Below are 12,363 nucleotides of genomic sequence, written 5' to 3' on the forward strand. Positions count from 1 at the left end.
GTATTCTTACATCACACCTGTGGTATTTTGTCTAATATACACAAGTCTGAAATGTTGTTTCAGCCAATCAGCATCCAGGACCCATACTTCCCGGTTTATAATGGCATGTTAACCCTGTGCTCCTGTGTTTCTCTCTGCAGTGTGACGTGTGTGGTGTGGAGCCCATTCAGGGCGTGCGGTGGCATTGTCAGGACTGTCCCTCAGACAACGCTGTGGACTTCTGTTCCAACTGCTCCGACTGGTGAGTCCTGCCTGGCTGGGGCTCTGTTCATCAGGCTAGAAATGGGTTAAAACAATTTTTTTAAACACAGCCAAACAGGACTATGTGTTGACTGAGGTCTGTTCAGTAGGAACCAAACAGGACTATGTGTTGACTGAGGTTCAGTAGGAACCAAACAGGACTATGTGTTGACTGAGGTCTGTTCAGTAGGAGCCAAACAGGCACTATGTGTTGACTGAGGTTCAGTAGGAACCAAACAGGACTATGTGTTGACTGAGGTCTGTTCAGTAGGACCCAAACAGGACTATGTGTTGACTGAGGTTCAGTAGGAACCAAACAAGACTATGTGTTGACTGAGGTCTCTTCAGTAGGAACCAAACAGGACTATGTGTTGACTGAGGTCTGTTCAGTAGGAATCAAATAGGCTCCACCTGGGAGTGAACAGCTCTAACAGATTTACAAACAGCTCTAATAGATGATTTACAAACAGCTCTAATAGATGATTTACAAACAGCTCTAATAGATTTACAAACAGCTCTAACAGATGATTTACAAACAGCTCTAACAGATTTACAAACAGCTCTAACAGATTTACAAACAGCTCTAACAGATGATTTACAAACAGCTCTAACAGATGATTTACAAACAGCTCTAATAGATTTACAAACAGCTCTAATAGATGATTTACAAACAGCTCTAATAGATGATTTACAAACAGCTCTAATAGATGATTTACAAACAGCTCAAACAGATTTACAAACAGCTCTAACAGATTATTTACAAACAGCTCTAATAGATTTACAAACAGCTCTAACAGATTATTTACAAACAGCTCTAATAGATTTACAAACAGCTCTAACAGATTTACAAACAGCTCTAACAGATTATTTACAAACAGCTCTAATAGATGATTTACAAACAGCTCAAACAGATTTACAAACAGCTCTAACAGATTATTTACAAACAGCTCTAATAGATTTACAAACAGCTCTGACAGATTATTTACAAACAGCTCTAATAGATGATTTACAAACAGCTCTAACAGATGATTTACAAACAGCTCTAACAGATGATTTACAAACAGCTCTAACAGATTATTTACAAACAGCTCTAATAGATGATTTACAAACAGCTCAAACAGATTTACAAACAGCTTTAACAGATTTACAAACAGCTCTAATAGATGATTTACAAACAGCTCTAACAGATTATTTACAAACAGCTCTAATAGATGATTTACAAACAGCTCTAATAGATGATTTACAAACAGCTCAAACAGATTTACAAACAGCTCTAACAGATTTACAAACAGCTCTAACAGATTTACAAACAGCTCTAACAGATTATTTACAAACAGCTCTAATAGATGATTTACAAACAGCTCAAACAGATTTACAAACAGCTTTAACAGATTTACAAACAGCTCTAATAGATGATTTACAAACAGCTCTAATAGATGATTTACAAACAGCTCAAACAGATTTACAAACAGCTCTAACAGATTATTTACAAACAGCTCTAATAGATTTACAAACAGCTCTAACAGATTTACAAACAGCTCTAACAGATTATTTACAAACAGCTCTAACAGATGATTTACAAACAGCTCTAACAGATTATTTACAAACAGCTCTAATAGATGATTTACAAACAGCTCAAACAGATTTACAAACAGCTCTAATAGATGATTTACAAACAGCTCTAACAGATTATTTACAAACAGCTCTAATAGATGATTTACAAACAGCTCAAACAGATTTACAAACAGCTCTAACAGATTTACAAACAGCTCTAACAGATTTACAAACAGCTCTAACAGATTATTTACAAACAGCTCTAATAGATGATTTACAAACAGCTCAAACAGATTTACAAACAGCTTTAACAGATTTACAAACAGCTCTAACAGATGATTTACAAACAGCTCTAATAGATGATTTACAAACAGCTCTAACAGATGATTTACAAACAGCTCTAATAGATGATTTACAAACAGCTCTAACAGATGATTTACAAACAGCTCTAACAGATTTACAAACAGCTCTAATAGATTTACAAACAGCTCTAACAGATTTACAAACAGCTCTAACAGATGATTTACAAACAGCTCTAATAGATGATTTACAAACAGCTCTAACAGATGATTTACAAACAGCTCTAACAGATGATTTACAAACAGCTCTAATAGATTTACAAACAGCTCTAATAGATTTACAAACAGCTCTAATAGATGATTTACAAACAGCTCTAACAGATGATTTACAAACAGCTCTAACAGATGATTTACAAACAGCTCTAATAGATGATTTACAAACAGCTCTAACACTAAAAGATCATGATCATAATTTTCACAATTTCACAGTATTATTTCATCCTCATAGTGTAAAAATATATTTAAAATACAGGAAAAACACGTTTTTGACTGCATTGGGCCTTTAAGAACAAGTCTACCTTTCTACACGTTTCCTAATGGCCGTTTATGAACCTACACATTAGCAGCCTTGTTGCGTCTGTCGTAGATAACTTTTCACAGTTTAAACGGTTAGTTATTAACCTCTTAACCCTCGTTTGTCCCCTCCCCCAGCCTGTACAAGACTGAGAGCCACACGCCAGACCACCATCTGGAGCCTGTCCATCACCATGAGACCTTCCTAGACAGGGACTACTGTCTGGCTCAGACCCCTGGATATAACTACCTGGACCCCAACTACTATCCTGCTAACAGATGACGGGGGCCACAGACTGGCCCCTGAACTCCAGCCTATGCCTCAGCCCAGGGGCCATAGTTTTAGTTACACACGAAGGGTCCCTAGCATCCAGGGGCCACAGACACCCAGCCTCAGCCCACACAGCTAGCCTACTACGACAACTAGCCTCCAGATCCCAGGGGCCACAGTCACCCAGCCTCAGCCCACACAGCTAGCCTCAGTTTAGCTAGGCTACGACAGCTAGCCTCAGCTAGCCTCCAGATCCCAGAGTTCACAGTTTCAGCTACACCCCAGCGGCCCCTAGCCCCAGACTCAACCTACAGCAGCAACCAACTGGTAGTGTGTGGCTCATGGCGCCATGGCTCATGGCTCTGTCTCTCAGACCCGAATCTAGACGGTTCTCACACCAGCTACTCTGCTCACCCCGCCCTGCTAGCCCAGCAGACTGGCAGGAATCCCATTGGTGGTGGTGGGGGGAGGTGAAACTGGCTGCCCAGCAGACTCCATTTTGGCTCTAAGAAGAGGTCTGGGACACGCTCACTTCTCTGACTGGTTACCATAACAACCAACAAACTGAACAGAACAGTCTCTGAAAAATATACGAAAAAATAACACTATAAAAAATAAAAAAAAATATGAAAAAGGCACACCGACATTCCTGACCGCCAAGAAAGACTCAAGGAGGGCCATCCTCTTCCTCCTCCTCCTCTCCCCCATACCTCTGTGTGCTGCTTGTTAACCTGAGGTGTGTTGATGGTAGTGTGGGGGTCTGGTTGATGAGTGAATATGTTCCTCGATAGATATTTGTCATTGAGTATTTCTGGTGAATCAAGCCTCTTCTGGGTTGAGAAAGGAGCTTGATGCTGATGAGAGGCGTGTCTTTCATTCCTACTAGGTTTTAAACCAATCAGAAGACAGGCATTTTCTGATGTAACCCACACAGCGGGTGTTGTCAGATGAAGCCATGGTAACGGACCCCTGACACACCTCCACCTCACGTCTCCATAGAGATAATGTCAGCCAGCAGCTAGTCACCTCTGTCACTCTCCTCTCTTCTATCTCCTCTTCCCCCTCACCTCTCTCTCTCCTCCCTCAACTCTTCTCTTCCCTCTCTCCTCTCTTCTCCCTAACCTCTCTGTCTCCTCTCTTCTCTTCTCCCTCACTCTCTCTCTTCTCCCTCACCTCTCTCTCTTCTCCCTCACCTCTCTCTCTTCTCCCTCACCTCTCTCTCTCTTCTCTTCCCTCTCTCTCCTCTCTTCTCCCTCACATCTCTCTCCTCTCTTCTCCCTCACCTCTCTCTCCTCTCTTCTCCCTCACCTCTCTCTCCTCTCTTCTCTTCCCCTCTCTCTCCTCTCTTCTCTTCCCTCTCTCTCTCCCTCCTCTCTTCTCTTCCCCCTCACCTCTCTCTCTCCTCTCTTCTCTTCCCCCTCACCTCTCTCTCTCCTCTCTTCTCTTCCCCCTCACCTTTTTCTCTCCTCTCTTCTCTTCCCCCTCCTCTCTCTCTCCTCTCTTCTCTCTCCTCCCTCTCTCCTCCCTCTCTCTTCTCTTCTCTCTCCTCCCTCTCTCCTCTCTTCTCTTCCCCCTCACCTCTCTCTCTCTTCTCTTCCCCCTCACCTCTCTCTCCTCTCTTCTCTTCCCCCTCACCTCTCTCTCTCCTCTCTTCTCTTCCCCCTCACCTCTCTCTCTCCTCTCTTCTCTTCCCCCTCACCTCTCTCTCCTCTCTTCTCTTCCCCCTCACCTCTCTCTCTCCTCTCTTCTCTCTCTCTCACCTCTTTCTCTCTCTAAAATCTGTTCAGTCGCCAACGGAGAAGCACTAGAGCACAGAGAGCTGATGGAAGACTTGTGAATCTTAAACTTGTGATGAAAAATGAAAATATATTGTTTTTCTTTTCAATGTGTTTGATGCTGTTGTTTGATCAGGTGGTTAATCATGTAGTTGATCATGTGGTTGATCACATGCAGAAAGTATAATAATAGTAGCCCAGTGGTAACTACGACGACAACGTAAAGCTAGTTGCCACCTGTGGGCCATTTTTTTTTTTTTATGAATCAATCACACCTCTGAACCCCTGGCCTCGAACCTTGACCTTCAACCCCTGACCTCTATTCAACTACCCCATCAGCAAGCCTCTAGATAAGGGGTAGACCACCCTGTTCCAACGAGGCACCACACCTGACCAACTGAGCTAATTGATCAGTTCAGTGATCTATTCAACACAGCTGGTATTCCAGGACGGTTAAATCAAAAACATGAAGTGGCTCCAGGATCTGGGATCAGCCTACCCTTGTTTCAGATCCTCTAAGTCAGGGTTTTCCAACCACTGTCCAGGGTCGCCTACCCTTGTTTTAGATCCTCTAAGTCAGGGGTTATCCAACCACTGTCCAGGGTCGCCTACCCTTGTTTTAGATCCTCTAAGTCAGGGTTATCCAACCACTGTCCTGAGTGCACGTTTTGTTTGTTGTCCTGACACTACACAGCTGATTGAAATAACCAACTCATCGTCAATCTTTGATTATTTTTATTCAGCTGTGTAGTGCTAGGACAACAAGCCAAAACGTTGCCCAAAAGGGCCGAGTTTGTGAAACTCTGCTGTAGAGTTAGCCTGTTTGCCTCAACGTCCAATTTAAAAGATTGTATTTTTTTTTTAAACGAAGAGAAGAATGGAGGAGGTGGTGATTTGGTTGATGATTTTGTGGCAGTTGAAATCTCTCACCCCACGTTATTTTATACACACATTTTTGTCATCCTTAATTGAGTAGATGCCCACTACCCACCATGCACTGCTTCTGTAACTGTGTATAACAGTATGTTCTTAACTGCTAGAGGATATCTGTGGAAATAAAAGTATGTGAATAGTAATCTATATCCTTAGTCCTCTGTTATTCTGTGGATTTATTATTGCTGCCTCCAGTATATAATAGTATATTATAATGTGCAGTGGTTGGCTCATTTGTGACCAAAAGCCATGTTGACCTGATTCATGTGATCCCATGTATCAGAGAATCTTTATTCCCTTTTAATAAAATAACACAAGTATTAATCATTGTTTTATTTAAACCTATAATTTGGGAGGGAGTCATGTTCAGAGTGAAACCGAGGTTTCTTGTACAAATGAGCTCTGTAATTACAAAGATACACACATCAAATACAAAATCTGAAATGCAAAACAGGAATACAATACAAGTTCATAGAAAATAAATACATTGTTTAGTAAGGAAGCCTGGTGGTTCTTGTGGACCCACAAGGTGGATCTGGTGGACCCTCACGGTGGTTCTGGTGGACCCTCACGGTGGATCTGGTGGACCCACACGGTGGTTCTGGTGGACCCACACGGCAGAACCCACAAGGTGGATCTGGTGGACCCTCACGGTGGTTCTGGTGGACCCACACGGTGGTTCTTGTGGACCCACAAGGTGGATCTGGTGGACCCTCACGGTGGTTCTGGTGGACCCACAAGGTGGATCTGGTGGACCCTCACGGTGGTTCTGGTGGACCCACACGGTGGTTCTGGTGGACCCACACGGCAGAACCCACAAGGTGGTTCTGGTGGACCCACACGGTGGTTCTGGTGGACCCTCACGGTGGTTCTGGTGGACCCACACGGTGGTTCTGGTGGACCCACGCGGTGGTTCTGGTGGACCCACAAGGTGGATCTGGTGGACCCACAAGGTGGATCTGGTGGACCCTCACGGTGGTTTTGGTGGACCCACACGGTGGATCTGGTGGACCCACACGGTGGTTCTGGTGGACCCACACGGCAGAACCCACAAGGTGGATCTGGTGGACCCTCACGGTGGTTCTGGTGGACCCACACGGTGGTTCTTGTGGACCCACAAGGTGGATCTGGTGGACCCTCACGGTGGTTCTGGTGGACCCACAAGGTGGATCTGGTGGACCCTCACGGTGGTTCTGGTGGACCCACACGGTGGTTCTGGTGGACCCACACGGCAGAACCCACAAGGTGGTTCTGGTGGACCCACACGGTGGTTCTGGTGGACCCTCACGGTGGTTCTGGTGGACCCACACGGTGGTTCTGGTGGACCCACGCGGTGGTTCTGGTGGACCCTCACGGTGGTTCTTGTGGACCCACAAGGTGGATCTGGTGGACTCTCACGGTGGATCTGGTGGACCCTCACGGTGGTTCTGGTGGACCCACACGGTGGTTCTGGTGGACCCACACGGTGGTTCTGGTGGACTCTCACGGTGGTTCTGGTGGACCCACAAGGTGGATCTGGTGGACTCTCACGGTGGATCTGGTGGACCCTCACGGTGGTTCTGGTGGACCCACACGGTGGATCTGGTGGACCCACACGGTGGTTCTGGTGGACCCACACGGTGGTTCTGGTGGACCCACGCGGTGGTTCTGGTGGACCCACACGGTGGTTCTGGTGGACCCACGCGGTGGTTCTGGTGGACCCTCACGGTGGTTCTTGTGGACCCACAAGGTGGATCTGGTGGACCCTCACGGTGGTTCTGGTGGACCCTCAAGGTGGTTCTGGTGGACCCACACGGTGGTTCTGGTGGACCCTCACGGTGGTTCTGGTGGACCCACACGGTGGTTCTGGTGGACCCACACGGCAGAACCCACAAGGTGGTTCTGGTGGACCCACACGGTGGTTCTGGTGGACCCACACGGTGGTTCTGGTGGACCCACGCGGTGGTTCTGGTGGACCCTCACGGTGGTTCTTGTGGACCCACAAGGTGGATCTGGTGGACCCTCACGGTGGTTCTGGTGGACCCTCACGGTGGTTCTGGTGGACCCACACGGTGGTTCTGGTGGACCCACACGGCAGAACCCACAAGGTGGTTCTGGTGGACCCACACGGTGGTTCTGGTGGACCCACACGGCAGAACCCACAAGGTGGATCTGGTGGACCCTCACGGTGGTTCTGGTGGACCCTCACGGTGGTTCTGGTGGACCCACACGGTGGTTCTTGTGGACCCACAAGGTGGATCTGGTGGACCCTCACGGTGGTTCTGGTGGACCCACAAGGTGGATCTGGTGGACCCTCACGGTGGTTCTGGTGGACCCACACGGTGGTTCTGGTGGACCCACACGGCAGAACCCACAAGGTGGTTCTGGTGGACCCACACGGTGGTTCTGGTGGACCCTCACGGTGGTTCTGGTGGACCCAGGTTTATCTATTAGTTATATTGGTTAGTCTATTAGTCATTATATTGGTTAATCTATTAGTCATTATATTGGTTAGTCTATTAGTCATTATATTGGTTAATCTATTAGTTATATTGGTTAATCTATTAGTCATTATATTGGTTAGTCTATTAGTCATTATATTGGTTAGTCTATTAGTCATTATATTGGTTAATCTATTAGTCATTATATTGGTTAATCTATTAGTCATTATATTGGTTAGTCTATTAGTCATTATATTGGTTAGTCTATTAGTCATTATATTGGTTAGTCTATTAGTCATTATATTGGTTAGTCTATTAGTCATTATATTGGTTAATCTATTAGTTATATTGGTTAATCTATTAGTCATTATATTGGTTAGTCTATTAGTCATTATATTGGTTAGTCTATTAGTCATTATATTGGTTAGTCTATTAGTCATTATATTGGTTAGTCTATTAGTCATTATATTGCTATTAGTCATGTTGGTTAATCTATTAGTCATTATATTGGTTAATCTATTAGTCATTATATTGGTTAGTCTATTAGTCATGTTGGTTAATCTATTAGTCATTATATTGGTTAGTCTATTAGTCATTATATTGGTTAGTCTATTAGTCATTATATTGCTATTAGTCATATTGGTTAATCTATTAGTCATTATATTGGTTAATCTATTAGTCATTATATTGGTTAGTCTATTAGTCATTATATTGGTTAGTCTATTAGTCATTATATTGGTTAGTCTATTAGTCATTATATTGGTTAGTCTATTAGTCATTATATTGCTATTAGTCATGTTGGTTAATCTATTAGTCATTATATTGGTTAATCTATTAGTCATTATATTGGTTAGTCTATTAGTCATTATATTGGTTAGTCTATTAGTCATGTTGGTTAATCTATTAGTCATTATATTGGTTAGTCTATTAGTCATTATATTGGTTAGTCTATTAGTCATATTGGTTAATCTATTAGTCATTATATTGGTTAGTCTATTAGTCATTATATTGGTTAGTCTATTAGTCATTATATTGGTTAGTCTATTAGTCATGTTGGTTAATCTATTAGTCATTATATTGGTTAATCTATTAGTCATTATATTGGTTAGTCTATTAGTCATTATATTGGTTAGTCTATTAGTCATTATATTGGTTAGTCTATTAGTCATTATATTGCTATTAGTCATATTGGTTAATCTATTAGTCATTATATTGGTTAATCTATTAGTCATTATATTGGTTAGTCTATTAGTCATGTTGGTTAATCTATTAGTCATTATATTGGTTAGTCTATTAGTCATTATATTGGTTAGTCTATTAGTCATATTGGTTAATCTATTAGTCATTATATTGGTTAGTCTATTAGTCATTATATTGGTTAGTCTATTAGTCATTATATTGGTTAGTCTATTAGTCATGTTGGTTAATCTATTAGTCATTATATTGGTTAATCTATTAGTCATGTTGGTTAATCTATTAGTCATTATATTGGTTAGTCTATTAGTCATGTTGGTTAATCTATTAGTCATATTGGTTAATCTATTAGTCATTATATTGGTTAGTCTATTAGTCATTATATTGGTTAGTCTATTAGTCATTATATTGGTTAGTCTATTAGTCATTATATTGCTATTAGTCATATTGGTTAATCTATTAGTCATTATATTGGTTAATCTATTGGTCATATTGGTTAATCTATTAGTCATTATATTGGTTAGTCTATTAGTCATTATATTGGTTAGTCTATTAGTCATGTTGGTTAATCTATTAGTCATTATATTGGTTAATCTATTAGTCATGTTGGTTAATCTATTAGTCATATTGGTTAATCTATTAGTCATTATATTGGTTAGTCTATTAGTCATTATATTGGTTAGTCTATTAGTCATTATATTGGTTAGTCTATTAGTCATTATATTGCTATTAGTCATATTGGTTAATCTATTAGTCATTATATTGGTTAATCTATTGGTCATATTGGTTAATCTATTAGTCATTATATTGGTTAATCTATTAGTACGATCTGGCCTTAATGGCCATGTACTCTAATCATTTCCACCTGTCTGTCTCTCTGTCTGTCTATCTGTCTGTCTATCTATCTATCTCTGTCTGTCTATCTGTCTGTCTATCTATCTCTGTCTGTCTATCTATTTCTGTCTGTCTCTCTGTCTATCTATCTCTCTCTGTCTGTCTATCTATTTCTGTCTGTCTCTCTGTCTATCTCTCTCTGTCTGTCTATCTATTTCTCTCTGTCTGTCTATCTATTTCTCTCTGTCTGTCTCTGTCTCTCTGTCTGTCTCCATGTCTGTCTATATATCTATTTCTTTCTGTCTGTCTCTCTGTCTGTTTGTCTCTCTGTCTATCTCTCTCTATCTGTCTCTCTGTCTGTCTCTCGCTGACCAGGCCTCACTGCAGATACACTGTGACAATCTTACTCTCAAAAGCAAGGAGGACGTGTTCTTTGTATTCCAGAATTGTTCACGATATTGGCCCACAGTCGACTCCTGGGATACGTCCCCAATGGAACCCTATTCCCTACATAGTGCACTATTTTAGACCAGAGCCCTATGGAACCCTATTCCCTACATAGTGCACTACTTTAGACCAGAGCCCTATGGAACCCTATTCCCTAGATAGTGCACTACTTTAGACCAGAGCCCTATGGAACCCTATTCCCTACATAGTGCACTACTTTAGACCAGAGCCCTATGGAACCCTATTCCCTAGATAGTGCACTACTTTAGACCATATATATATATATATATATATACACACACACACTACCGTTCAGAATTTTTTTTTTTTTTGTCTGTTAAAATAACATCAAATTGATCAGAAATACAGTGTAACATTGTTAATGTTGTAAATTACTATTGTAGTAATGGAAAAGGTTGATTTTTAATGGAATATCTACATAGGCGTACAGAGGCCCATTATCAGCAACCATCACTCCTGTGTTCCAATGGCATGTTGTGTTAGCTAATCCAAGTTTATCATTTTAAAAGGTTAATTGATCATTAGAAAACCCATTTGCAATTATGTTAGCACAGCTGAAAACTGTTGTTCTGATTAAAGAAACAATAAAACTGGCCTTTAGACTAGTTGAACCTGACCTGTATGAAGTGGACCTAATGTCAGGGCTGGTGTTTCTGCTGGTCCTGACCTGTACGAAGTGGACCTAATGTCAGGGCTGGTGTTTCTGCTGGTCCTGACCTGTACGAAGTGGACCCAATGTCAGGACTGGTGTTTCTGCTGGTCCTGACCTGTACGAAATTTACCTAATGTCAGGGCTGGTGTTTCTGCTGGTCCTGACCTGTACGAAGTGGACCCAATGTCAGGGCTGGTGTTTCTGCTGCTCCTGGCCTGTATGAAGTGGCCCTAATGTCAGGACTGATGCTTCTGCTGGTCCTGGCATGGTTTCGATACCTTTTCCAAAATCTTGTCATCATGAATGTGCAGGGTCAAAGGACACTTTGATAGTAAATACATTTCATAGCTTTCATCGGTAAGGTTATCAACATGACTTTGGTTGTGGAAAGCAGAAATGCCAGGTTTAAGGTTATAGTGGATATGGCGAAATAGTTATTGGGAGGAACAGATGTTACTGTCAAAATGTCTGTTGACATGCTGAATCATCTTAAATGTGGATTGTTTCAGTATTGAATTAGTAGGGATGATTTTTAAAATATATATATATATATATATATATTTTTTTTTTTTGTTCCTTAGTACAGAATTTGTCAGACCACGATTAATTGTACACTCCAGCACAGTGGCGGCATGCACCTTCAACGTTAGTTTGCGGACCGTGATATCATCAAAGAAGAAGAAGCACGAAGCACTACGTCATCTGAGGGCGATAGCTCTTCCTGTAGTAGCATCATGGCTAGCTGCTGTTCCCTGAAAGTATTGACACTTTTCGGCCTGTTTATTGTTCCTGGCGCGGTGGAAAGTAATAATATCGAGGTAAATATATAGCACCTTTTTTCTTAGCGATACTCGTTCAAAAATATTCGTTTCACCTTGCTGTTTAACCACTACTGCTTGCTAATCTAGTTAGCTAAGTTAGCTAATGTTAATATCCCTGTCTGATCTTGTTCTGTCGTTTGTACATTATCTTGCTAGGCTAGCTAACTAACTGTTTGCTACAAAGACTATTTTTACTATGGTCCACTCTATATTTCCAGTCAGACTCTTCTTTAAACACAGTAAGGAAATGTAGCTTTTTGGACCAAATCATCAGGGATGTACCAGAGATGACTTTGAGGAGATGTGGAATCGTGTTAATGTGTACGTTG

At 41.9% G+C, this 12,363-nt stretch overlaps 2 protein-coding genes across 2 annotated transcripts in view; both read left to right on the forward strand.

Annotated features, from left to right (window-relative positions):
• zzz3 (zinc finger, ZZ-type containing 3) overlaps nt 1-5,792 on the forward strand; it is a 62,240-nt gene extending 56,448 nt beyond the window's left edge. Inside the window, exons 11-12 of the mRNA XM_036986720.2 lie at nt 141-241; nt 2,805-5,792. Of these exons, the coding sequence (XP_036842615.2) occupies nt 141-241; nt 2,805-2,949 (246 nt within the window). The 3' untranslated portion in view covers nt 2,950-5,792. The remainder of the gene's footprint in view (nt 1-140; nt 242-2,804) is intronic.
• A 6,074-nt stretch (nt 5,793-11,866) lies between these two features.
• Nucleotides 11,867-12,363, forward strand: part of pigk (phosphatidylinositol glycan anchor biosynthesis, class K) — a 36,040-nt gene continuing 35,543 nt past the window's right edge. The window contains exon 1 of the mRNA XM_036986722.2: nt 11,867-12,031. Coding sequence (XP_036842617.2) covers nt 11,948-12,031 — 84 coding nt within the window. The 5' untranslated portion in view covers nt 11,867-11,947. The remainder of the gene's footprint in view (nt 12,032-12,363) is intronic.

The sequence above is a fragment of the Oncorhynchus mykiss genome, chromosome 8 (assembly GCF_057628025.1).
Source record: "Oncorhynchus mykiss isolate SJ-2025 chromosome 8, ASM5762802v1, whole genome shotgun sequence".
Taxonomy (NCBI): Eukaryota; Metazoa; Chordata; class Actinopteri; order Salmoniformes; family Salmonidae; genus Oncorhynchus; species Oncorhynchus mykiss.